The sequence below is a fragment of the Triturus cristatus genome, chromosome 7 (assembly GCF_964204655.1).
Source record: "Triturus cristatus chromosome 7, aTriCri1.1, whole genome shotgun sequence".
Classification (NCBI taxonomy): Eukaryota; Metazoa; Chordata; class Amphibia; order Caudata; family Salamandridae; genus Triturus; species Triturus cristatus.
The window spans coordinates 541,486,273-541,512,919 of NC_140590.1; the positions used below are offsets into that span (position 1 = coordinate 541,486,273).

General features: G+C 48.3%; 1 protein-coding gene across 4 annotated transcripts in view; it reads left to right on the forward strand.

Annotated features, from left to right (window-relative positions):
* The window catches only part of FBF1 (Fas binding factor 1), a 612,463-nt gene that overhangs the window by 78,661 nt on the left and 507,155 nt on the right, over positions 1–26,647 (forward strand). For all 4 annotated transcript variants that reach the window (XM_085616959.1, XM_085616957.1, XM_085616961.1 and 1 more), the window contains 3 exons: positions 21,145–21,195; positions 21,769–21,913; positions 26,177–26,257. In XM_085616959.1, the coding sequence (XP_085473085.1) occupies positions 21,145–21,195; positions 21,769–21,913; positions 26,177–26,257 (277 nt within the window). The remainder of the gene's footprint in view (positions 1–21,144; positions 21,196–21,768; positions 21,914–26,176; positions 26,258–26,647) is intronic.

Here is a 26,647-nt window from a genome sequence, read left to right on the forward strand (position 1 = left end):
AGAAGGCAGACAAATGGGTCAGAACCAGGGTTAAGCAAAAGAACCAGAACCAGGGCCAAGGGGGTGATCAGAAGAAAACAGACCAAAAGGGTGGAGATCAGAAATCTAAAGACCAGAAGTCTTCAACAGGGCCCCAAACTACTGCTAAGGAGGGTGGGTCCCAACAACAGTCCAAAAAGAAGAAAGAAGGTCAAAAGAAACCCTGGTGCAATCATTGCAAAAATACAACTCACTGGACTAGTGATTGCAAAAAGGGTGGAGCCCCCAACACTGTTGCCCCTAAGGCACCTGCTCCCAGTACTACTGTTAGCAGTGTTGGTCCCCAGACAAAGGGTGTAGTGGGAATCACTATGGGAACTGAAGGAGATTCTGACTTAGACAGAACCCTGACACAGGCAGTCTTGATCTGTGATGGGGACATTGATTTGTCCCTGACTGTGAGCCCCAGTAACCTGGGCAAGTACAGACAGACTCCTTTAATTAATGACAAAGTGGCTCAAGCCTACAGGGACACATGTGCCAGTGTCACTATGGTGACACCAGGCTTTGTGGACCCTGGACAGTACATACCAGGTGAGAACTACCTGGTGACCAATGCCAGCAATGCCACTACTTCACATAGTGTGGCAGTTGTTAACTTCTCATGGGGAGGGGTAACTGGCCTCAAAAGGGTTGTGGTTAGTGCAGACCTCCCAGTAGAATGTTTGTTGGGCAATGACCTAGAGAGTTCTCTATGGTCAGAAGTGGAGTACAGGACTCATGCAGAGATGTTAGGTATATCATCACATGTCCTTGCTGTGACCAGGTCACAGGCCAAAAAGTGCCTCACTGAACCTCAGGTCTTGGATCCTGGAACAATGGACCAAGCGCCTACCAAGAAGAAGAACAGGAGGGTCAAGGCTGTGCCTTCCCCCCTGCCTCAGAGTGGTGATCAGCCTTCCCAGGAAGCTGATCTAGAGGACCCTGAAGGAACTGTCCCTGAAGAGCTTGAACCTGATCAGGTTGAGTTTCTGGGGACAGGGGGACCTTCAAGGGCTGACTTGAGGCAGGCTCAGTTATCCTGTCCCTCTCTTGAACCCCTCAGACAGCTGGCTGCTGCTGAGGCTGCTGGGAATGCTCAAGGTACCCATAAAGTGTATTGGGATGAAGGGCTCCTTTATTCAGAGGCTAGAGACCCCAAGCCTGGTGCTACCAGGAGGTTGGTTATACCTCTGCAATTTAGGGGCTTCCTTCTTACCTTGGCCCATGATATTCCTTTAGCAGGACACTTAGGCCAGAACAAGACTTGGGACAGGCTTGTCCCTCACTTTCACTGGCCTCACATGAATGAAGATACAAAGGAGTTTTGTCGCTCCTGTGTTACCTGCCAAGCCAGTGGCAAATCAGGTGGCACAACAAAGGCCCCCCTAATACCACTACCTGTGGTGGGGGTCCCCTTTGAAAGAGTGGGAATAGACATAGTGGGTCCCATGGACCCTCCCACTGCATCTGGGCACAGATTTATACTGGTGGTAGTGGATCATGCCACCAGGTATCCAGAGGCAATTCCCCTTAGGACCACTACAGCACCTGTTGTGGCCAGGGCCCTGCTGGGAGTATTCTCCAGAGTGGGGTTTCCTAAGGAGGTAGTATCTGACAGAGGTACCAACTTTATGTCAGGATACTTGACAGCTATGTGGAAGGAATGTGGTGTCAACTACAAGTTCACCACCCCTTATCACCCACAATGCAATGGGCTTGTTGAGAGATTCAACAAGACCCTAAAGGGTATGATCAAAGGATTACCTGAAAAGCTCAGGCGAAGATGGGACATCCTTCTACCCTGCCTTCTGTTTGCTTACAGAGAGGTCCCACAAAAAGGAGTTGGCTACAGCCCCTTTGAATTGTTGTTTGGGCACCCTGTGAGAGGCCCACTGTGTTTGGTGAAGGAAGGATGGGAGTTACCTCTCAAAAAGCCTAAGCTAGACATAGTGGACTATGTACTTGGTCTCCGCTCCAGGATGGCTGAGTATATGGAGAAGGCATCCAAAAACCTTGAGGCAAGCCAGGCCTTACAGAAAGCTTGGCATGACCAAAAGGCTGTCTTGGTTGAGTTTCAGCCAGGACAGAAGGTATGGGTGTTGGAGCCAGTGGCCCCAGCAGCACTCCAAGACAAATGGTCTGGACCCCATACAATCCTGGAAAAGAAGGGAGAGGTCACCTACTTGGTCGACCTAGGAACTCCCAGGAGTCCCCACAGGGTACTCCATGTTAACAGGCTTAAAGCATATGTTGACAGGGCAGACATGGGCTTGCTCATGGCTACAGATGAGGGACAGGAGGAAGAGAGTGACCCTCTCCCCGACCTGTTGTCTCAGAACCCTGAAGATGGCACAGTTGAAGGAGTGACCCTTGGAGGCAACCTCACTGCCCATCAGCAGACTGAATGTAGACAGGTTCTACAATCATTTTCACATATGTTTTCCTTGATACCTAGTCAAACTGACTGGTGTACCCATGTGGTGGACACTGGTGACAGTCTGCCTGTAAAGAACAAGCTTTACAGACAACCTGACCACGTCAGGGACTGTATAAAGGCTGAGGTACATAAAATGCTGGAATTAGGTGTCATTGAACCCTCAGAGAGCCCCTGGGCTAGCCCAGTGGTTCTGGTCCCCAAACCTCACACCAAAGATGGCAAGAGAGAGATGAGGTTCTGTGTGGATTACAGAGGACTCAATGCTGTCACCAGGACAGATGCACACCCTATTCCAAGGGCAGATGAGCTCATAGACAAACTAGCTTCTGCAAAGTTTTTGAGCACATTTGACTTAACAGCTGGCTATTGGCAAATCAGATTAGCTGAGGAGTCTAAGGCCAAAACAGCATTCTCAACCCCAGGTGGGCACTACCAGTTTGTGGTGATGCCCTTTGGTCTGAAGAATGCACCTGCCACCTTCCAAAGGCTGGTGAACCAAGTCCTTACTGGGTTGGATGACTTTTGCGCAGCATATCTGGATGACATTGCTGTCTTTAGCTCCACCTGGGAGGATCACCTGATCCACCTGAAGAAGGCTCTTGAGGCTCTGCAAAGGGCAGGCCTCACTATCAAGGCTACTAAGTGCCAGATAGGGCAGAGTAAGGTTGTATATTTGGGCCACCTTGTAGGTGGAGGCCAAGTTCAACCACTGGAGAGTAAGATACAATCCATCAAGGACTGGTCCCCTCCAACCACCCAGACTCAAGTTCGAGCTTTCTTGGGCTTGACTGGGTACTACAGGAAGTTTGTTAAGAACTATGGGTCCATTGTGACTCCTCTTAATGATCTGACATCCAAGAAGATGCCCAAAAAGGTTCAGTGGACAGTAAGCTGTCAAAAGGCATTTGATGACCTGAAGGGGGCCAAGTGCTCTGCACCTATCCTGAAAAGTCCTGACTACTCCAAAGAGTTTATTGTCCAAACAGATGCTTCTGAGTTGGGTGTGGGAGCTGTGCTGTCACAACTTAATGTAGATGGTCAAGACCAACCCATTGCTTTTATTAGCAGAAGGTTGACCCCCAGAGAGAAGAATTGGTCAGCTATTGAGAGGGAGGCCTTTGCTGTGGTGTGGGCCCTGAAGAAGCTGAGGCCATACTTGTTTGGCACTCACTTCAAGATTCAGACTGACCATAAGCCCCTCTTGTGGCTAAATCAGATGAAGGGTGAAAACCCCAAACTGCTTAGGTGGTCCATTTCCCTACAGGGGATGGACTTTACAGTGGAGCACCGGCCAGGTACTGACCATGGGAATGCAGATGGTCTCTCCAGGTACTTCCACTTAGGACATGAAGACGAGACTGGTCAAGGCTAGTTTAATGTCCCAGCGTTTGGGGGGGGGGGTTGTGTAGGAGAGTAGGGTCTGCTATCCTATGGTCACCCCAAATTTTTGCTTTTTGCTTCACTGGTTTTTGACATATTGAGGCTGTGGGCCTGCCAATCAGACCCCCAGCCTGTTGTTCTCTCTACTAAATTAAAACTATGCACCCTAGGTGCATAACCAATTGGAAGTGGATCACCCTGTCAGCCCCTGTACCAGTGTACACTAGGTACCCAGGGCATTGGTGTACCCAAGGCCTGCCAAGGGCTGAAGCATGTATTATGCCACCCCAGGCTTGGCCTAACAATTTGACACAACTGGCTGATCACTCAGCTGGGGTAAGTTGGTGTAACCACCTCTTACTTAGGTGTAGTATACCTATACCTAACCTTAAATGGGACACCTGGTAACCTATAAGTCACTCCTATGGCAGGCCTTAACAATCCTGAAGGCAGAGTGCTTGGTTCCATGTGAGATGGTGCTCTGGCATGAGCTGAGCCTGTCTGCAGTGGTCGGAACAACTTCCTTCTACTGTTTCCAGATATCGTCATACCATATACTCTTAAGTGCATTATGAACCTCGCGGTTAAATGCTATCTTTGGTTTGGCTTTATCAAAACATGTCGAGTAAGGTGTCATACGAATTGGAATACTAACCCCTCGCCAATTCTGGCGACGGGGTTAGCATTCCACCCTTCTAGAGGGACACGACATGTACAGTACCTGAAACCCGGGTAAAATCAGACATAGCCTCAGCTCCACAAAATGGATGCTGCCACCACAGACACAAGTCTGCCCTCCTGCTGCTGGGAGTCCTTCCAGCTTGGGAGGTGTGGACAAAGGGTTTCCTGCCAGGGGAGGTGCGTGCACCACCCCAGACAGGATTTTGTGTATTGGTCAGGTAGGGCTTGAAAGAAACCAGACATGCCTGTGGCTCACAAGGAGCCTCGGTGCATATGCCAGTTCAAACCGGTCCTGGGGCACACCAGTCCCGGGCCTGGGGCGAGCTGGACAAAGGATTGGGGGTGTAACCACCCCCCTTCCTGGTCCCACCCATAGGGAGGGACCTAGCAGGTAGTCCGGCCCCTAGAATCCGCTTAAAGGTAGGAGCTGTGTCCTAAGACTTCAGACATCCTGGAATCAACTTAACACTAAGAAGAAGACGGGAACTTCGACGCTCTGCTGCACAGAGGACTGAAGCCAATCTCTCCTGTGGTCAGGGAGTGACCACCTTGCTAACGCAAGCACCATCCAGCGAATCAACGTCTGCTTTGCCGCCGCCTCCCGCCGGAGCCCGAGCCCAGAGACTGACAAGACCTGGACCTCCAGACCTCTCACCGCCCGATCCACAGTCCCTGAAAAGAGGAGACCCGTGGAGGCACCGAGACACGTGGAGCCAGCCATCTTGGAACGACTACGATAAGCTGACAAGTGCAACAACCGAGGCTCCCTCCAAGTTGTGCTTTGGGATCTGAGAAGCCCAACACCCGAGCAGCATCTGCACCAAAGGTGAGCCCTCCAGCATCTCCACGATCTGCGTGGGGCCCTTCTGCATTTTGCCACTCGACGCGCCTAACCGGTTGCTGGCCCGCTGGCTAGTAGCCATCTTGGCGACGAACTCTACGAAATACACCGCTGGTCTGGTTGCTCCAGACTGGCCCTTGCTCCCCTCCAAAGGAGCAGTCCTTCTGACCTTGCTGGTCAGAACCATCAGCTTATTTCATCTCCTACAACAATTGCTTTTGCCAAGGCTTGTTTGCTTCGATCAAGTCGCCGACACCGCCGACAGCGAGAGCCTGCGTGGGACAGCTCGTGAACCGACTCCTGGACGTCGTCGACCTCCAGGGACCACGTGGCTGCAGAGACAAGCTACACCTTTCTTCCTGTTTGCACCCGACATTGCCTGGTACCCACCTGGTGCCACGCTGGTCGCTGGCTAGTGACTGTGAACACTGTCCCCTCTGCTTACAGGTCTTCAACATCTCCGATCCACTCTGGGATCCACTGCATCTCTCCCGGACCGACCGCCTGCAGCATCTTTGGCTTCAAGCTCCACGGAACAGATAGAAGAAACCCGACGCACTTCGAGGCCTATGCACCCGCTTCCTGTGGGTGAGGTAAAGCTGGCACACCTGTGCCCAAGTGTAGTATTACATCTCTAGTGCCTGTGTTCCAAATCTTGAGTTCCTAGTCCATCCGGAAGATCCTCTTTGCAGTAACTTTGTACTTTTTACGCACCCATTGAAACCTATGGGAGCACGCGTGTGACTATTTGCTCTGCACACGCCACCCGTGGATCTCCTGGTCACTAACTGACGTTAGCTCCTTGTAGGCCCAGCGATTCTAGAGGCCCTAGGCCTTTTCCCTTTTCTGTTCGTGGTACTTATACCACTATTTTAGTATATGGTTCGAGTGGCCACCAGGGCCTATCCATATAAAGTGCAACTTCTGTGTATTCTGTGATAATCTTGTTTGACGATTTGTGCTCCTGTGCTCATAAAGAGACTAGGGGTTACTTTGAGAAATAAATACATATATATTTTGAATATATATCTGTGTGGTGTCCTTTCATTGGTATAAAAGGGGGTTGCATTTGGTAAAACAGCTGGCTTAACACGCTTCACGAGTTTAGCCTCAAAGACTGCTTAGCCTACGCTACCACTAGGGCAGCTAGTCCGAAAAGGTTGACTTACAACCACACCATAAGGGTTGCTTGGCATGGTACAAGGTGATCACTTTAACTAGTGAGCATCATATACCAGGCCAACTTCTCACACCAACCTACTCCATTTGAAACTTTGAGCATTGTTGGAAACTGGTCAATTTGATCTTTATTTGGACCTTTCCTGCTTTATGAACTCATCGGAATGACACTGCCATGCCTTTAGGCACAGTGGCATGCCTGTGTTCCTGAAATGAGCAGTGCTATCATTCTTCAATATTAAAGGTGAGTTCTATACACACCTTTTCTTGTTATATTTTTTTTCCGGAAAGATTAAGTGGGCTATTCAGCCAAATGAACTTTATTTGCCAATGTGCATTTCTGGATGACTCTTAAAAAAAAAAAAAAAAAAGTCCAGACTATATAATTTCAACAAGCAAAAGACACAAATAAGGGCCGGAATGCGGAACAAATCAAAACATTCATCCCCAGTCAAGAGATCTGGGTTAAACCCATCATTCTTTTTCTCACCATGCCACCCTAGTTTTGACCCTGCTCCTCATGGGAACAGTACAGCCCGAATTGCCAAGCCAGGTCCTCCTTAGAACAGAAACAAGCATCCCTTAATTTCAATAGACAAGTTCCTTTATGAAGCGCTTGGAGATTGTGATACACCGGTTAGGTTTTGCCTCATTGGTGTTCCGCAGCAGCACCTTCAGGCAAAGTGTTGTTGTTTTAATAAACGACCTTTGGCACGTCACAATGCAAAAGTAAGTACCTTTTTTCCTATGCAGGTGTAGGTAAGCTTCCACTTAGATAGCAAAGTTTAAGAAAAGAGTTCCCCCCCGCTTCTGCTTTTCTAGCAATAGGAAAAACAAAAAATAGATTGCTTCCTTTAGGGGTAAGCTATCCGCAGAGCTAGTACTTCTCTCTCTATGAGAGCTCCCTTCTGTTCCCCTGAGAGCGCCTACAACTACCCAATGACCCCTTTGCCTGCTGCCCGAGCATACCTGATGCCACACACTCCCACAGCAGACTTCTCAAACCTTAGCAACTTTCGACCTATCTCACTTTTTCCATTTCTGATTAAGAAATTTGGAAACGTTTATGAACAGCACCAATTCTGCCCTGGTCTCGGTTCTGGATGACTTTTGTATGGTGGCAGGAAAGACGCACCTTGTTGATTTGTATTATTAGGTCTGTTTGCTGCCCTCGATACAGTCACACAAAATTCTCATCAACAGACTGGAAGGGATTGGGGTTAAAAGCACGGCTCTCAGTGGTGTAGGTCCTATCTGAAGAACAGGAATCCAGCAATTCACCTTCCCCCTTTTTCATTCCGCGTTCTGACCGATTAATCAAGAAGTCCCTTGGTAATCGTCGCTGAGCCCAACACTTTTCAACTTGTATCTAAATCCTTTCTGATTCAACTGATCTGGAACCATGGGATCAACTTGATTTGATCATCTCAGTGGACCAATCTTCCCCAGCCTCTTTAGTGGCTTTTCTCGCCTGCATTCATGGTACAACCACCTGGCTTGGTCAAAACTCACTTACATTCAATAAAAAGAAGACAGAGGTACTCTGCTGCTTCACTAGTACTATCCCCTGGTCACTGTCAGCGAATCCCTGGGCAGGAAACTGCGACACTCCGGTAACTATGCTTTCATCTTCACCCTGGATTAAGAGGTAAAGATTTAATTACGATTATACTCTCATTCCCTCCAGTCAAATGACAAAACTCTCATCTACTTCTAACTCGCTTTTGAAGATATTGTGGAAAGTCCTGCTTCTTCCAAGTCACATATGCCCTCTGGTTGTCCAGGCCTCCGTTTTGAGCAGGCTGAATTATTGGTAATGCCCTCTTTCTAGGTGCTCCAGACTACCTAGTCAAAAAACTATACCAAATTTAATCGGCCGCAGCTAAACTTGCCTTATCTTTCCCACAGCAGGCCTCTCCATCCAAAGCTTTTGATTCCCTCTACTGGCTTCCGGTGTTCAAAAGAATAAAAAAAAAAAAGAAATTGCCTGGTGTATATAAGGCTATTCATGACACTGGTCCGTTATACCTACAGCATAAATTAAAGAGTTATACACACTGCTGCTCACTTCATTTGGCAACTTCTTATCTATTCTGCCAGTCTATATTTAGAAGAGTGAGATCTGATGACTGTGCCATCTCTGTTCAAGCATCTCACCTGTGGACTAGTCTTCCTCAGCATGTCCGCTCCAATAACGATCTACCACAATTCCTAAAGGACCTCAAAACTTGGCTGTATACCCGCTAACAGGTTTTCCTGTTCAGTACTCCTTCATTTTTTCGGCCGCTTATCCAGCAACAGGATGCCTTGTATAGGCAATAGATGTGCTTTACAAATACATTTTATAATAATAATAATGTAAATATTATTAATATTGCAAGCTTTGAAAAACTAATAGGTCTGGCCTTCACATATTAATGCATGGAAACACCATTTTTGCATGCCTGTGTTTGCATATGCTACTACAGTTAACTCTAGCCTATTGGCTTTGCCAAAGCTTGTCACTGCCTTGCACCTGCATTTTGCAGACTGCGTATTTGCTTTTTGCTTAAACCTAGGAACACATTTTTGCCATAGTCCATGTGCGACAATACCAGCATAGTGACTTCTTCAGCTGACTAATTGTTGATTTTGTTTGAGACACTGGACTAAATCTTGACTTGAAGATGATGTAGTCAGAGGCTGTTTTTAATAATTTAGTCTCAGAAACCGGAACAGTATTCAAAAAGATTGGGAAGACGTTCTAGCCTTGCAGAATCCTATAACCCATGCTTGATTGCTTTCAAGCAGAAGAGAGCGCAAGTGACATTCTGCAAATGGCAGCACAATAAAAATGTTTTCCAGTATCCTGCTCATTTGAAAGGAGATACCCAAGATGGAAAACTAGTATTGCATTGCAAGTAAGTAATTTTTCTAACACTGTTAGACCTGTCAGCCCTTTGGGTGGTCCCTCCTCATCATTATTTATTTTGTCCCACTTTTGCCTCAAACCCTGTTTGAATTTTTCCTTTTTGGGAACCACCAGACTTTTTAGTGTTGCTGCAGATTCAGGGAGCCATTTTAGCTACCCCTGAACTTCTGTCTGAGGGCCTGGAGCACAAAATGGTGGCCACCTGTGACATCACCAGCATCCACTGGAACCTGCTAGCACCTTCCAGAACATTCCAGAACCCTGTGACAGTTGGAGGCGGTTTAGAATGTTGGGAAGCTAAGACAGAGAGTTGGCAGTTGGAGCTGGCAGTTGGCACCTGACTGGTGAGGAGTGAGCAGCAAAAACGTGAAGGAGGAAGGAGTGAAGCAGCAGGGGTGGAAACTTGTGCCTGGAGTGGGGTCCATAAACCCACCCTTGATACTAGTCCCTACTGACGGAGCCCAGCCTAGAGCCCTGTGTGGGAAGAAGTCAGAAAAACCATCCTGAGGACCTGGACAGCAGGAACAGGCCTTAGAAACAAGAGAACAGCAAGATCCTGACCTGGAAGCTGGTTTCCCTGAAGTCCGACGTCGAGTAGCCTAAGACCTGGAGCCCGAGGTGGAGAAGCGGCGCTGACTGGAAAAGCAGACGTCGTACCCGGAGCCGCCAGAGGTCGAGAGAGGGCGCCGTCAGAGGTCGTGAGGAGTACCAGAGGTCGAGGAGGAAGTCACCCGAGGTCGAGTGAGCGGCGTCATCGGAGGAGTGAAGTCCGCCCTCCGGAGTCGTCGGAGACCAAGGTGAAGTGTAACGGAGGTCGGGAGTGAGGATCGCACTCCGGAGTCGCCGGAACCTGTGAGAAACGTGCCGGAGGTCGGGAGTGGAGGTCGCACTCCGGAGTCGTCGGAAACCTAAGGAGAGGAGCACCGGAGGTCGGGAGTGAGGATCGCACTCCGGAGCCGCCGGAAGTCGACATCGAGGCAAGGCCGGCCGACGTCATCGAATCCGAGGTCGCCATCGGACCGGAGCCGCCCGAAGTCGACATCGAGTAAAGACTGCCCGACGCCATCGAATCGGAGGTCGAGATCGAGCCGAGGCCGCCGACACCGAACCGGAGCCACCTACCGGCGTCGTCAAGAACTGACATTGTGCCGAGGCCGCCGACATCGAACCGGAACCGCCTCACGGCATCGACACGACTCCAGCGGCGTCGGAGCATCAGAAAAAGGGCAGTAAGTGGAGTAGAGGGCGCCTAAGGCCCTGTGGAGACCTGAGAGACTGCTCTAAGGGGCTAGGGAGGTGCTGGAACCAACCTGACTGTGCCAGGGGTGAGCTGGGACTAATCTAGAGAGGTTGTGTGGAGAGAGAGAGCCAGGTCTCTGGTATTCCCCCTCTTGATCTACCTCAGTTTAGGCCTCAGCCTTGTCCAAGCCAGGGAGTAGACACCCTCAAGCCTTCCACATCCCCACAAGCTGTGCCTGGGCCAAATCAGCCCTTAGGAGTTTAAAAGTGATCTGATTCCATGAGTGTCACTGTCAGCTTTTAAGTATTTATTAGGGGCACTGTATTTATTGTATTTAACCTATTTATTGTTCCACTGTATTTATTGGTCCACAGTATTTATTGATGCACAATATTTATTGGTTTACAGTATTTATTGCCTCAGAATATTTAATTGCCTGTCTGTATTGCACTTTTATTTAGGCCTTCAGTATTTATGATCACCCCTATTTATTGAATCATTAAGCCAGTATTTATTTGTCCTGCACTTTCTAAAAAGTTTGTATATTGTGATTGTTATTTATTTATCCAATCAGCAACTAAGAGAAAAAGCAGATAAAGAAAGATATTTTCATAATTTTTACGGTGTAGAGTCGTTTTTGGAACGGATGCACGCATGGTTATTGTTTGGGTATGTTGTATGCTTAGCACGGAGCCTGATTCCTGACCACTCGAGCCAAGCTACCACAGTGTGTCCGGAAGACCACCACCACCCCTTCTAGTGTGGGAGTGGTTTTCCAACATAAATTGGTGTTCAGTGGTGGGATAGAGCTGTGCCTACGTATACTCAACAATAACTGTGGGTAGTCCATAGGCCTACACCGGGAGTTTTCTCAAAGCGGCCTTCCTAATTGTGGGTTTTTGTTTTTTCCAAATTTACTCTGGTGGTGGGAGGAGGTATTATTAAAGGTACCCCCCTGCATAGTTACTGCACAAAACCTGTCCTCTAACCTAAGTGGGCGAGATGGAGTTTGTACTAGAAAATCTAGAAACGTACACTGTGGCCCAACTCAGGGAGTTTTGCCAGCGGGAGGGGGTGTATTGTCCCCCAGGAGCAAAGAAGGGTACACTCCAAACCAGCTTAAGGGCTTGGGGGGAGGCACGCCGAGAAAGCAAGGCTGAGGAGGAAGACAGGGATGGAGAGCCTGACCCCGAGGGGGCTGAGATGTACCAACCTGAGGTGGGGAACCTGTCAGCAGGGCCCAGAACCATTTCTAGGAAGGGCAGCAGTGCCTCTAGCGGTGGCTTGTCTGAGGTGGAGTTAACAGACCGGAGGGAGAAAAGACAGCTCACATGGGACTTAGCAAGGCTGGAGAAGGAGAAGGAGGAGCAGAGGATGGCCCATGAATTACGACTGAAAGAAATAGATCTTCAGATCTTGAGAATCGGGGCACAACCTGTTCCTAATGGTGGCAGCCAAACCCAAGAGATCACCAGGGAACCTAAACCATACCTGCCAAAGGACATAGTAGCTAGCTATGGAGTGGGCGACGATATCGCCAAGTGGCTAGCGGCCTATGAGGTCTCATTGAGGGCCCATGGGGTTCCAGAGAAGTACTGGGGAGGGGGATTGTACAAGTACATGCCTCCAGCGGGTAGGGATGCTTTATTGGCCCTCGAGGAGGATGAGCAGACCCACTACCCCACCATGAAACTGGCGCTCATCAGAAAGTTTGGACTAACACCTGAAAAGTACAGACAGAAGTTCAGGGGTAGTCACAAACTGGGCACGCAGAATTGGGTGGACTTCCTGGACTATGCGAAGAAGGCAATGGAAGGTTGGATTCAGGGCAGTGAAGTGAGGAACTACGAGGGGTTGTTTGACCTGTTACTGAAGGAACACCTGCTCGAGAAATGTTTCCCTGAACTGCGGCAACACCTGGTGGATAGCAGGCTGACCAGTCCCCGGAAGCTTGCTGAGGAGGCGGACATTTGGGCTAGTACCCGGGTGTCCACAAGGGGGACTGGAGGGGATACTCAAAAGGCCGGACAGGGCGCCCCCCAGAAGAAAGAGGGAGGGGAAAAGAAAAAGGAGTTCTCCAAAGGCCCCCAAAATAACTTCCAAGGGAAGGGAACAGGATTCACCCCTAAGGCTAACCCGCCCAGAAACCCTAATCCTGGCCAGAGTCAGCAGCCAAGGGTTGTCCATTGCTATGAGTGCGGTGGCGTTGGACACTATAAAGGAGATCCGAAGTGCTTGAAACGACCACCCCCTCCCACTGGAGGAAAGACCCCCGGAGTAGCTAGTGTAGTGCTCGGGGAGGAGATGCCCTTAACTAAGGGAAGGGAGTGGGCGGGTGTCACTTTAGTGTCCCTGGGAGAACGGGAGATGGTTCCTAAGATCCAGGTGCCCGCAAATACCGCAAAGTATGGGCAATGGGTCACCATCAACGGCCAAAGAGGGGAGGCTCTGAGAGACACAGGAGCCAGTATGACTATGGTGCGTAGCCAACTGGTGTCTCCAGAGCAGGTAATTCCCGATGTACTCCACCCAGCCGCGATGGCTGACGGCAGAACAGGCCACTATCCAGTGGCCGAGGTTCCCTTTGAATGGGGGGGGGGTTGCAGGTTCACTTCGAGTTGCCGTAAGCCCTGCCGTGCCAGTCGATTGTCTGCTGGGGAATGACATGGAGCACAACGCTTGGAAGGAGGTGGAATACCGGACTCACACCGAGATGCTGGGTACACCTGACTGGGCCTGTGTTAGCACAAGGTCCACGACTACCCGAAGAGGGAGTTCATTTCGGCTGGAGCCTGGAACAAAGGCCCAGCCAGCTGCCAGTCAAGGGAAGAACCGAGGACAGGAGGAGCCTGCCTCGGCGTCCCCACCCCGTAGGACGGATAGGCCACCGGAGGTGGTGGACCAGGAGTCTGCGGTGGGGGACGTTACCAACCTGGAGGACCTACCCATCCCGGCCGAGTGGCACGTGGAGGGAGGCCCGTCCAGGGAGGAATTCTGCCAGGGCCAGAGGGAGTGCCCTACCCTTGAGGGGCTGAGGCGACAGGCCGAAGCCCAGGCAGCAGGGAACGTTGAAGGGAACTACGGTGTTTACTGGGAGGATGGCCTCCTCTACAGTGAACCCAAGGCACCCCTACACGGATCGTCACGAGCCTTGGTAGTCCCTCAACGTTATCGAGCCTTCCTTCTGGAGTTGGCTCACGAGATACCATTGGCAGGACACCTGGGGCAAGACAAGACCTTCGCCCGTCTTGTCCCACACTTTTATTGGCCTCAGATGAAAGTGTCGTCCGATACCTACTGCCGGACATGTGTGTCTTGCCAAGCCAGTGGGAAAACAGGAGTGAAGCTGAAAGCTCCCCTGGAACCACTGCCTGTCGTTAGCACCCCCTTTGAAAGGGTGGGCATCGACATTGTGGGTCCATTAGATCCGCCAACTACAGCTGGTCACCGGTTTATCCTGGTTCTGGTGGATCATGCCACACGGTACCCAGAGGCAATACCTCTGAGGACCATAACAGCACCTGTTGTGGCAAGGGCCCTGATGGGAATCTTTACCCGAGTGGGTTTTCCCAAGGAAGTTGTGTCCGACAGGGGGACCAACTTCATGTCAGCGTATATGCGGGCAATGTGGAAGGAGTGTGGAGTGACATACCGGTTCACCACTCCTTACCACCCCCAGACAAATGGTCTGGTGGAAAGGTTTAACAAAACCTTGAAGGGCATGATCAGAAGTCTGCCTGAAAGCCTGCGGAGGAAATGGGACGTCCTCCTACCCTGCTTACTTTTTTCCTACAGGGAAGTGCCACAGAAGGGAGTGGGCTTCAGTCCCTTCGAGCTTCTGTATGGGCACCCTGTACGTGGACCTCTCAACCTGGTGAGAGACGGATGGGAAAGAACTCCCAGAAAGCTTCCCCAGGATGTGGTGAGCTACATGCTGGCCTTCCGGAGCCAAATGGCTAAGTTGTGGAAGCAAGCTTCTGACAACTTGGAAGCCAGCCAAGCAGTGATGAAGGCGTGGTATGACCACAATGCTCACCCGGTGGAGTTGGAGCCTGGCCAGAAGGTGTGGGTGATCGAACCCGGAGAGCTTAGTGCCCTCCAGGATCGCTGGTCAGGACCCTTTGAGGTGTTGGAGAAGAAGGGTAAGGCTACCTACTTGGTGGACCTGAAGACCCCTCGTCAGCCCCTGCGGGTGCTGCATGCCAACCGCCTCAAACCCCACCACGAGAGGCCCGAAGTCATCTTGATGATGGTGACTGACGGAGGAGAGGACGTGGAAAGCGAGCCTCTCCCTGATCTGTTTGCGTCTCAAGAGAAGGATGGGTCGGTGGAGGGAGTGATTCTCTCCCCATCTCTAACTCCTGAACAGCAGGAGGACTGTCGCCAGGTCCTGGGGCAATACTCCTCATTGTTCTCCCTTGTCCCGGGTAGGACTCACCTGTGCGTCCATGACGTGGACACAGGAGACAGCCCACCTGTGAAGTCCAAGATCTACCGGATGTCAGACAAGGTGAAGGCCAGCATTCATAGTGAAGTCACTAAGATGCTGGAGCTAGGAGTGATCGAACCTTCTAGCAGCCCCTGGTCCAGTCCGGTGGTGTTAGTACCAAAAGCTGCACCACCGGGTGCCCAACCAGAACTGAGGTTCTGTGTGGACTATCGGGGACTGAATTCAGTGACCAAAACTGATGCTCATCCGATCCCTAGGGCGGATGAATTGATTGACCGGCTGGGAGCTGCCCAATATCTAAGTACCTTTGACCTTACTTCAGGGTACTGGCAGATCTCTTTGACTGATGGAGCAAGGGAAAGGTCAGCCTTCTCCACGCCCAATGGCCACTACCAGTTCTGTGTGATGCCCTTTGGGCTCAAGAACGCACCTGCCACGTTTCAGCGCCTGGTAAACCAGATCCTCACCGGAATGGAGAGTTTCTCTGCTGCTTATCTGGATGACATAGCCGTCTTCAGTAACAGCTGGGAGGATCACTTGCGTCACCTGCAAGCTGTTCTCCAGGCCCTGAGACAAGCTGGATTGACGATCAAGGCCAGCAAGTGCCAGATCGGTCAGGGGTCGGTAGTGTACCTTGGACACTTGGTGGGTAGGGGAGCGGTGCAACCCCTCCAGGCGAAGATCGAGGCCATCATGGCCTGGGAACCCCCCAAGACACAGACTGAGGTCCGAGCATTTTTGGGCCTCACGGGATACTACCGCCGCTTCGTGAAGGGGTACGGTACCATCGTAGCCCCCCTCACGGAGCTCACGTCCAAGAAACAACCTCGACGGGTAGTCTGGACGGAGGCTTGTCAGCAAGCCTTTGAGAGATTGAAGAAAGCCATGTGCGAGGCCCCGGTCTTAAGGGCCCCAGACTTTTCCAAGGAGTTCATTGTCCAGACAGATGCATCAGAACATGGCATTGGGGCAGTGTTATCGCAACTCAACGAAGAGGGTCTGGATCAACCCGTGGTCTTCCTATCCCGGAGACTACTTCCCAGGGAACAGAAGTGGAGTGCAATAGAGCGTGAAGCCTTTGCAGTGGTATGGGCTCTGAAGAAGTTGCGGCCATACCTGTTTGGCTCGCACTTCCTAGTTCAGACCGACCACAGACCCCTTCGTTGGCTGATGCAAATGAAGGGGGAGAATCCCAAGTTGTTGAGGTGGTCTATTTCCCTACAGGGAATGGACTTTCAGGTGGAACATCGGCCTGGAGTGGACCACGCCAATGCAGACGGTCTCTCAAGGTATTTCCGCCTTAGTGATGAGAACTCCCAAGGGGTTGGGTAGCTCTCCCCACTTTCAGCTGGGGGGGACGCGTGTTAGACCTGTCAGCCCTTTGGGTGGTCCCTCCTCATCATTATTTATTTTGTCCCACTTTTGCCTCAAACCCTGTTTGAATTTTTCCTTTTTGGGAACCACCAGACTTTTTAGTGTTGCTGCAGATTCAGGGAGCCATTTTAGCTACCCCTGAAACTTCTGTCTGAGGGCCTGGAGCACAAAATGGTGGCCACCTGTGACATCACCAGCATCCACTGGAACCTGCTAGCACCTTCCAGAACATTCCAGAACCCTGTGACAGTTGGAGGCGGTTTAGAATGTTGGGAAGCTAAGACAGAGAGTTGGCAGTTGGAGCTGGCAGTTGGCACCTGACTGGTGAGGAGTGAGCAGCAAAAACGTGAAGGAGGAAGGAGTGAAGCAGCAGGGGTGGAAACTTGTGCCTGGAGTGGGGTCCATAAACCCACCCTTGATACTAGTCCCTACTGACGGAGCCCAGCCTAGAGCCCTGTGTGGGAAGAAGTCAGAAAAACCATCCTGAGGACCTGGACAGCAGGAACAGGCCTTAGAAACAAGAGAACAGCAAGATCCTGACCTGGAAGCTGGTTTCCCTGAAGTCCGACGTCGAGTAGCCTAAGACCTGGAGCCCGAGGTGGAGAAGCGGCGCTGACTGGAAAAGCAGACGTCGTACCCGGAGCCGCCAGAGGTCGAGAGAGGGCGCCGTCAGAGGTCGTGAGGAGTACCAGAGGTCGAGGAGGAAGTCACCCGAGGTCGAGTGAGCGGCGTCATCGGAGGAGTGAAGTCCGCCCTCCGGAGTCGTCGGAGACCAAGGTGAAGTGTAACGGAGGTCGGGAGTGAGGATCGCACTCCGGAGTCGCCGGAACCTGTGAGAAACGTGCCGGAGGTCGGGAGTGGAGGTCGCACTCCGGAGTCGTCGGAAACCTAAGGAGAGGAGCACCGGAGGTCGGGAGTGAGGATCGCACTCCGGAGCCGCCGGAAGTCGACATCGAGGCAAGGCCGGCCGACGTCATCGAATCCGAGGTCGCCATCGGACCGGAGCCGCCCGAAGTCGACATCGAGTAAAGACTGCCCGACGCCATCGAATCGGAGGTCGAGATCGAGCCGAGGCCGCCGACACCGAACCGGAGCCGCCTACCGGCGTCGTCAAGAACTGACATTGTGCCGAGGCCGCCGACATCGAACCGGAACCGCCTCACGGCATCGACACGACTCCAGCGGCATCGGAGCATCAGAAAAAGGGCAGTAAGTGGAGTAGAGGGCGCCTAAGGCCCTGTGGAGACCTGAGAGACTGCTCTAAGGGGCTAGGGAGGTGCTGGAACCAACCTGACTGTGCCAGGGGTGAGCTGGGACTAATCTAGAGAGGTTGTGTGGAGAGAGAGAGCCAGGTCTCTGGTATTCCCCCTCTTGATCTACCTCAGTTTAGGCCTCAGCCTTGTCCAAGCCAGGGAGTAGACACCCTCAAGCCTTCCACATCCCCACAAGCTGTGCCTGGGCCAAATCAGCCCTTAGGAGTTTAAAAGTGATCTGATTCCATGAGTGTCACTGTCAGCTTTTAAGTATTTATTAGGGGCACTGTATTTATTGTATTTAACCTATTTATTGTTCCACTGTATTTATTGGTCCACAGTATTTATTGATGCACAATATTTATTGGTTTACAGTATTTATTGCCTCAGAATATTTAATTGCCTGTCTGTATTGCACTTTTATTTAGGCCTTCAGTATTTATGATCACCCCTATTTATTGAATCATTAAGCCAGTATTTATTTGTCCTGCACTTTCTAAAAAGTTTGTATATTGTGATTGTTATTTATTTATCCAATCAGCAACTAAGAGAAAAAGCAGATAAAGAAAGATATTTTCATAATTTTTACGGTGTAGAGTCGTTTTTGGAACGGATGCACGCATGGTTATTGTTTGGGTATGTTGTATGCTTAGCACGGAGCCTGATTCCTGACCACTCGAGCCAAGCTACCACAGTGTGTCCGGAAGACCACCACCACCCCTTCTAGTGTGGGAGTGGTTTTCCAACAAACACCATCTATCTCTACCATCTCTGGTTACTATAGATGCAGGACAGGTCAGGAAACCAAGGCTGGCTGCATGCAGGAAGCATGCACCTTGATCACAAGTAGGATGCATGAGCAAAACCACAGGGGGTTCACATGCAGAAAGCTCACAACAGAGGATAAGGACACCTGCAGGACAAGTTGAAAATGCATGTATTATTTTGTATTGTAGTTGCAAGGAACACACATTGAAGGAATGGGTCACAAACAGGAGGTGTAGGAAAGGCACGGGCCACATGCGGGTAGCCTGCACTGGATGAATTGGTCACCAGCAGGAGACGTGGGGAGAAAACGGGATGCACATTCAATTAGCATTCAGTGAAGGTCTTAGCCACTAGCAGAATGTGTTTGAACGGGATAGGGGAGTTAAAACACACACAGATAATGTATGGAATACTTACTGGAGTGCCACTGGCAGGACGAGTGGGAAAGGCATACGGGCTCCACATATAGGTAGCTTGTAGCACAGGAATAAACCACCACCACCATGTGTGGCAAGGGCATGAAAGCATGCACCAGAGGTATGAGCCAGAGGCACTGCAGTTAGTCCACAGGGGGCCATCTACAGGGAATGCAGACCAGACAGATTAGCTCCTACACAAATCATGAAAGCATATGAAAGAGCCACATTTAGAAAGCATACTCCAGCGGAATGGGTCAGTGGCAATGCAGTATGTCACAAGGAGTCTGTCTACAGGAAGTGCACACTAGATGAGTGGACTACAAGCACAAATCATTGGACGCATATGAGGGGCCTACATTCAGAGAGCACACTCCAGAGGAATGGTCCACCATCAAGATGTGTGGGTTATGTCGGGGAGGGGTCACATGCAGGAGCATGCATTTCAAGAAAGAGGGGCTACTGGAAAAGTGGGTGATAAAAACATGAGTGACCACTTGCAAGGAGCATGTATTGGAGAAACAGACTACGTGAAGAATGCATGGATACAGAGTGGCTCCCATATGCATTGAGATTAGCACTTACATAAGGACTTCCCCCTCCAGTATGACAAAGGGGAAGGACACCATAAGATCACATACGTGAAGCACTGGAGGTTGGAAGGAAGCTCCTTCCAGTGGAAATGGGAAAGGCTTATAAGAATCCCATTCAAGGAGCGCAAACCAAGGAAACCCTAAATTCTGATAGAGATTTTACTTTTTCAACGCCTATGGTGACCTGCTAGGAATGAAATTGAGGGGTTCCTATTACAGTAGGAACGTCTCAAAGTCATCAGTGCAATATTTGCAGCCATGCCTGGCATGGGTGGGCAAAGGGGGTGATCTCATGCACAGCGTGTAGCCAGTGCAGATCTTTAGGCAGCAGAGTGACCTTGATCTCTCTGAATGACCACATGACACGTATGATAGCTCATTGCACAAACTTGCGGATTACAAGCCTATACCTGCGGCAACACCCATCCAATTCATACATTAGGGTTTTTCTTATCCAAATGTTTCCTGTTAGAACAAACCATTGATCTGTGTCAGGCTATCATTTCGCTCACTTTTACCTTTAAAAAAATATTATTGTTACTAAACATCAGTATAAATGAGGTAATTGCACGGGTCACTACTTAGTAACTGGCACTGTATGTTTGTTTATAATCATTACCTTTCATGTAACAATTTAACAAAAATATCCGGGTCGTGGTCTTGTTTCGCCAAACAGAACCAATAAGAACGAACCAACATACCCTAAAAGCACGGACTTGTAAAAAGGCAGTACATAACCTGCAGACATGATTTCCTGCCGACATGGCCCAATCTGACAACCCTAATGGCACTATAATGTTCAGTGCAGAGCAAATCCCTTGACCTTTTTTGTGATTGTCACCAGGGTGCAGGGGCCTGCAACAGTTTGCTGAGATCGTCTAGTAAACCACTGTACATACAGTTATTTAGCTGTGACCCGGTAGACATGATAGGACTTTTAGCTGATATGTTCTTATAATGGGAAAGTGACGCCAAGAACCAAAATACGTGTTACTATTAGCAGAAAATAAAAACAAAATTGGAGAAAGTTCGACACCTGTGTATGTGGTTCTATGTCAACTAATATCTGGGTCAAGTGTTATGACCGGAGTGAATTGATGGTAATTTGCCATCTTGAGGTTCGCATTAGTGAAGGAAAAACTAATCATTGCAATGCTGAATATGTGTTGACATGCGCAGTGGGGTTCCAGTCTCGTACCATATTGGGAGATGTCTGATATGCACCTGGATACTTATTCTGTCTGGGCGATAGTACTTCAGCTCCACAAAAATTAAATATGAAGTTGTCATATTAATATCATGCTGCCTATTGTATCCAAAACAAAACCACCTTATCCTGTGTATTGTATCCATAGCATGTTACATAAATGTAGTTTGAAATGCCAATTTTACCAATCATTAGCAAATAACATCAAAGAAATATGCATAGCAATGACAATATGCTACTTCAAAAATATACTTCTTACAACAGCACATTTAAAGCATATTTGCATGCTACATTTGTTTGATTATAAACTCAGCCAGATCTGTTTATTTTGTCAATGCTTGTGCCAAATAGCTTTTGACCCTCTAATACTTCTCCATTTTCTGTGACTTCCAGGAGTCCGATGTGTCTGATGTGGACCCGGTTGCTTTGCTGCAGAGCATGCAGGTAAACTGGTCTGTGTTCTTTATCTAAGTATGTCTGCTTTGCTGGTCATTCACTCGTTCAAAAACAACTAATTTGTAGAGTTTCTCCCTTCTAGTTATCTAGCCCCTCTAGCAGCAACACAAACGATCCTCACACACAACACCATGCTGCAAAGGTAGCAGCTCTGCAAGATACTTTGGCACATGCAGAACTTGAACAGCACAGGCAGCAGCAGTGCATTTTTCACGTACATAGAGAACGTACTGCAGTGCCAGCAGCACTGTAGACAGGCCACACACAGTCTGAGTAGATGTCTTAGGAAAGCTTGTTCACTTCACTCGCAATAGGATTATATTTTTACTCTTCTATGACCAGCACTTTTTTTTGTATCTCTTCTTAACTTTGTGTCCTCTTCTTGGATCTGAGCCTGAAGAACCAGTTAGATTAAATGTCTAAAACTTGCATTCTTCCAGTATTATCTACCATTAAGTTCTCAACTGTGGATTTGAGGATACTGCTCCAATCTTCTGGTGAATGTGCATTTTACACAGCTCATCTTTTTACATGACATGTCTTCCTGTTTACTCCCTGTAGGATATGGATGACATGGATGCTGATCTTTTTGGAGTAAAAAAAACCAGGTCCGCTGCCAGTAAAACCACTGCAAAGGATTCTGGTATAGGTGGAGTTACTGGGGATACCTTAAAATCTGCAGTAAAGCCAGGAGCCTCGGTGAAAGGTAAGCAATAGAACAACACCATTATTACACAACGTTCTGTCTAGCTGCCCTGCCCTGTTCTGCTCAGCATAATCTATATTCTCAAATTCGATCTCTAGATATCTTCTTACTTCAGTATGGCAACCAGTTCCCCTATGTGGGCTATAAATGTCAACGTCTAGTCATTATGACTTTTTCAGCTCCTCTTTGCTAGTTTGTTCTGTCGCCATCTACATGGTCCCACAGCATCACAATGGTAATGCAGTGCTTTAATCCTCTCATGATTATGCCTTAGATCCACAGCGTTAGCTCTTGGCCTCCTTTCATTCAGCATCCAGCTCTGTCACACAACCTCATGTTGGCTTCAAATGCCCTTTGGTTGCCGTTTCCTGTGATAGACCCTAGACTCTCCAGTGCTAGTTCTCACTGCCATGATCCTCTCAGTACATTGCTATTTATGTTCCTGTTCCCCTTCTTGTGAACCCCCCTGCGTTACCTCTGTCCTGTGCCTCTCATTTTGAGCCTCTCACCACCCCACTGCCGACATCCCTTTGAACGGGTTCCCTACTGACTAGACTTCTCTGTGTTGTATCCCCCGTCAGTCTGATCCCTTACCTCATCATTAACTTCCCTCGTTATTTTGTTCCCTATTATTTGTCTGCCACTCCATCCACCTCCATAATGGTTACTCTAAGTGACTTTCTCTCTTCCCAGCTTTTTGGGAATCTCCTGTGCCAGCAAATAGGATCACATACGCTTTTCAAAAATATACGTGCGCGGTATGTTTTGCTGTAGATACACATTCTTTGTATACTCCTGTCATCTAGTGTTGGGTCCAGATGTGTGCATGTTGTTTTTCTTCTAAGATGTCTTTCAAGTCACAAGGTAAGGTGACTCCTCCTCTTGGGAATAGTGCACATGGGCATCGACTTAATATTTAGATTGTTTTCTTTCCGTTATCTCGTTTGGACGTGTATTACAGCGCACCGGTTCGAGACCGTTTCCGTGATCCTTTCAGTGAGTAATCCACTCTACCCTCATCGGTATTGTTTTCAAACACGTTTCTATCCCTCGCGTATCGTAATTCAGAAGACTCACACCCCAGTCGCGGCCTACAGGCCTCACCTGTCCAGGCTACCTTATATTCATTTGACTCCATCAATGACACTCTGCTGATGGAACAGAGTCCATGTCGATTTTGCCCACGATGCCGTTCCAAGTACCTGCGGACCGACCTTCATTAGGTCTGCAATCTGTGCTTATCCCCAGAGCACATAGAAAAAAATTACTTCACCAATAACTTTTGGAGAAGAGGATAATCCGCCTTTAGCCTTTTTACCACAATACAGAACTAGCTGAAAATATCACTGAATATGTCATGGCTTCCCTAAATTTTGAACAGGTGCCAAATAGCTTGACTTATCACTTTAAAGGTAAAATTACTCTATATGTGCCTGAGCCTTAACCTGCTCCTCCTACAGGCAAACCATTATTAGGGACCAAAAACATGAGGGGAGCATGGGAAATACCAAGGGTCACTCTCACATTAACTTGTAATAAAAAAGACAATGGAGTAAAGAGGAATAGCACATCACGTAGAAATTCACAGGGTTCATTAGTGCCAACAGAGCCGCAACTTAAAAAACAAACTCATTGCAATATGAGAATTGAGTGTAGCTGAGTGCTATTCATCAATGTTTGTAAATCACTGACACCTCACAGGTACACCTAGAGTGTGTGAGCTGTCGTCAAACACAGACTCCCATTAGCAGGTGTTGTACCACCAGTGCTTAATTTGAGTCAGTTTTTGCAGGTGGGGGCCACTTGCGCTTATTTTTGCAGACCGGCACTTTTTTTTTTTTAACAGACTTTGATGCAGAACAAGAGAGAGAAAGACACAAAGGGGTGGGGAGTCGGAAAAATAGTTAAAAAGGGGAGAAAGCAGAGAAGAAGAATCTGGAAAAATGAGATAAATTAGCAGTCAAGGTCTGGTGGTGGATTAAAGAGACATGAGGTTGAATCAAGACTATGCAGCTTCAGTATTTGTCACCCTGAGCTTCAATAGCGCCAGTTGTGGATTTTATTCAAAACTTTGGGCCCCTGCACTTATTCTTTTACAAATTAGACTCTGTGTACCATAGTATCCCCGTTGAAACTTCAGGTAAATTGTGACCATAATATCAACTTTGGAATATCGTCAAGGCTGAGTTAATAATAGTAAATCTCCACTTGTCCTGACGATATTGTAGGATGATATTTCATGGTCGATAATGTGAAATACAATCGATCATCTGTGTCTTTTACTGTGTGTAAGTTAGTTATTGATGATGTAAAGGAGAAGCTGACTCATAGGTTTCCTACCTGTAAGTAAAACGGTGGCTTGGTGCCTCTAAACTGGCACTGCTTACTGCTTTAGCATAGTGATTAGCATATGACATCACCTACAATGTGCTGGATTCAGTAGTTGGAATCAAAGTATCCCAATACAAACAGTAGTAAAATTGCTTATTGAGAAGAGACTGAACATTTACTAGGTCTTATGTTGACTGAAAAAACGGCTGAATAAAGAGTGGCTGACATGTTCCACTCCCTGGAAGAGAGTTAAACAGTTGCATTAGCTCCCCCAAAAAGGTTTGGACGCTCTATTTACAATGATCCTGCAAGGTCAGCGTTTGGTTCATGGCAGCGAGGAGAAAACTTACTTGGTAAGCAGTGAATGCTATAAAAGTAAGACACAGTGTGACATTTTGAAGTCCCTGAAAACAGTGCTAAGTAGGCACAATGACAAAACACAAACCATAAGATTAATAGAGTAGTTACTTACCCTAATGACTCATAGGCTAGAAAACGGAATGTCTCCCAGATGGGGCGAATCATAGATTCCAAACCATATGAAGTTCTTTAACAGCAGGCTGAAAATGGGTAGAGTTTTGTGTGAGAAAGCTGCTCTTAACGCTCAGGGTTAGCTGCGATTCATTTGCAAACCTTTCCATAACAAATACAAGAAAGAGTTCCTGTGACGAATATTTCTTCATTATGAGTAAGTTGTAAGCCCAGTCTGCTGCTGTCTCTGCAGCCCTCAGTAAAAGAAAATTATAAGGTCATTGTGATCTTTTATTTTAGAAAAGGAGGTGAGAGCCTAGGAAATGCTGGTTAAATGTTTTATAAGAATGCCAGCCAGTACAGCCTAATTAACAATAGTTGATCATTTTCATCATCTTTGCTGCCAGAATACTTTTGGCTAAGGGAAAGGATGTGGCTTTACCGCATCTGCAAACAACGAACGACCAATTACTTGATGAACAACTAAGTTGTGTGAGAAGAAATGTTTGGTTATCAATTTGTGAATTAGTATTTAGGGCAAAGTTGTTTGACTTTAATTTTAATGGCAAAACCTATCTATCTATCTATTTATCTATCTATTTATCTATCTATAGATATAGATGCATATATAGATACATATATATAGATATATAAAGCTGTATATTATTGTGTGGCTTGACCTCCTCAATATAGTTTAAATGTTGCTCAATGCTTCAGCGACACACCGGTCTTGCTGTCGAATGGCCTACGAAGAACACTGCCGTACAGCTCTTGGAGCTTTGCAAGAAAGGATGCATGAGAGGAAAAGCAGATTTGGCTCTCTATACCACAGTATTAAGAGTGGTTGAAGGACAAGTTAGTAGATATCAGAACAGAAGTAAAGCCAGAGTGGTAAGGTCTTCCTTGCGTCTTGTACTGTTGAGTCACGAATGATTTTACAATTGTTTTCTATCCTGGAGGTAGCACGCACTCTTCAGCAGTCTAGTTAGTTGAATCCACTGCAGAGAATGTGGGGGATCCGGCTGCTGAAAGTCTGTGATCCCTTATTACCTTTCACAAGTCTCAGACTCTCCATTTGCAGGCCTCTGGGCAATTGACTGATTGCTCCAATAGCAGGCAATGTGTGCACCCATCATGCTTATGATGCATTTCCATCTTTCATTGGCAAGTGATGCAAAGTTTGAAATATATTTAATTTTTTTGTTACCACTTTAAAGACCCTAGAAATGCCGCAAAGAACTCAAGATAAACAGTTCAACCTGTTATCTATGATTGAGCACCCTGAAAACTCATCTGTGAAATGCGAAACTGTAAAAGATACTGCAGTTTGTGGCCTTGGTTGTAAGGGGAACATACAACCCTGATGTGGGGTTTTCTAGGCTCACTCGCTATGATTCACATCTGCATAAGATCACTTGCTATTGCAGGAAAACGTAATGTTGCTTTCTTACTTCTCCACAGAACTATCCCAGGTGACTGTGAAGAAACCGCTCTCAGCTCCCGCAGACACCAGTCGCCAATACAGAAAGCTCTCCTTCGATGGTATGTTCAGTCTGTATCCTGGATGAGAATGTGTTTGTGTGCATGATTTGAGACCTGTGTTGAGGACCTTTGTGTGTCTGTGTTGGGGTGCTTTCTCTCCATGTAACTCATTGGTGTTACAGAGCTCTGGGTGTTTTAATCAAGTCCGTTCTAGAACCCTGCATCCTTTTGATGCAGGCCAGATCTCGAGGCTTCAGGAGTGTGGAGCTGTCCCCTCCTGATGAAGAGCTCGTTTTAGTTGCTTGAGATGAGTGGGCCTACTTCCTTTTGATGGTAGATTTTCAGTCTTGAGGGGAGTGGACGCGAACTCTATTTGATGGTAGATATCAGGTCTTTTGGCCTGTTGAGAGTTGTTGCATTCCTCAAATGGTGGTGGATAGGAATTGTGCC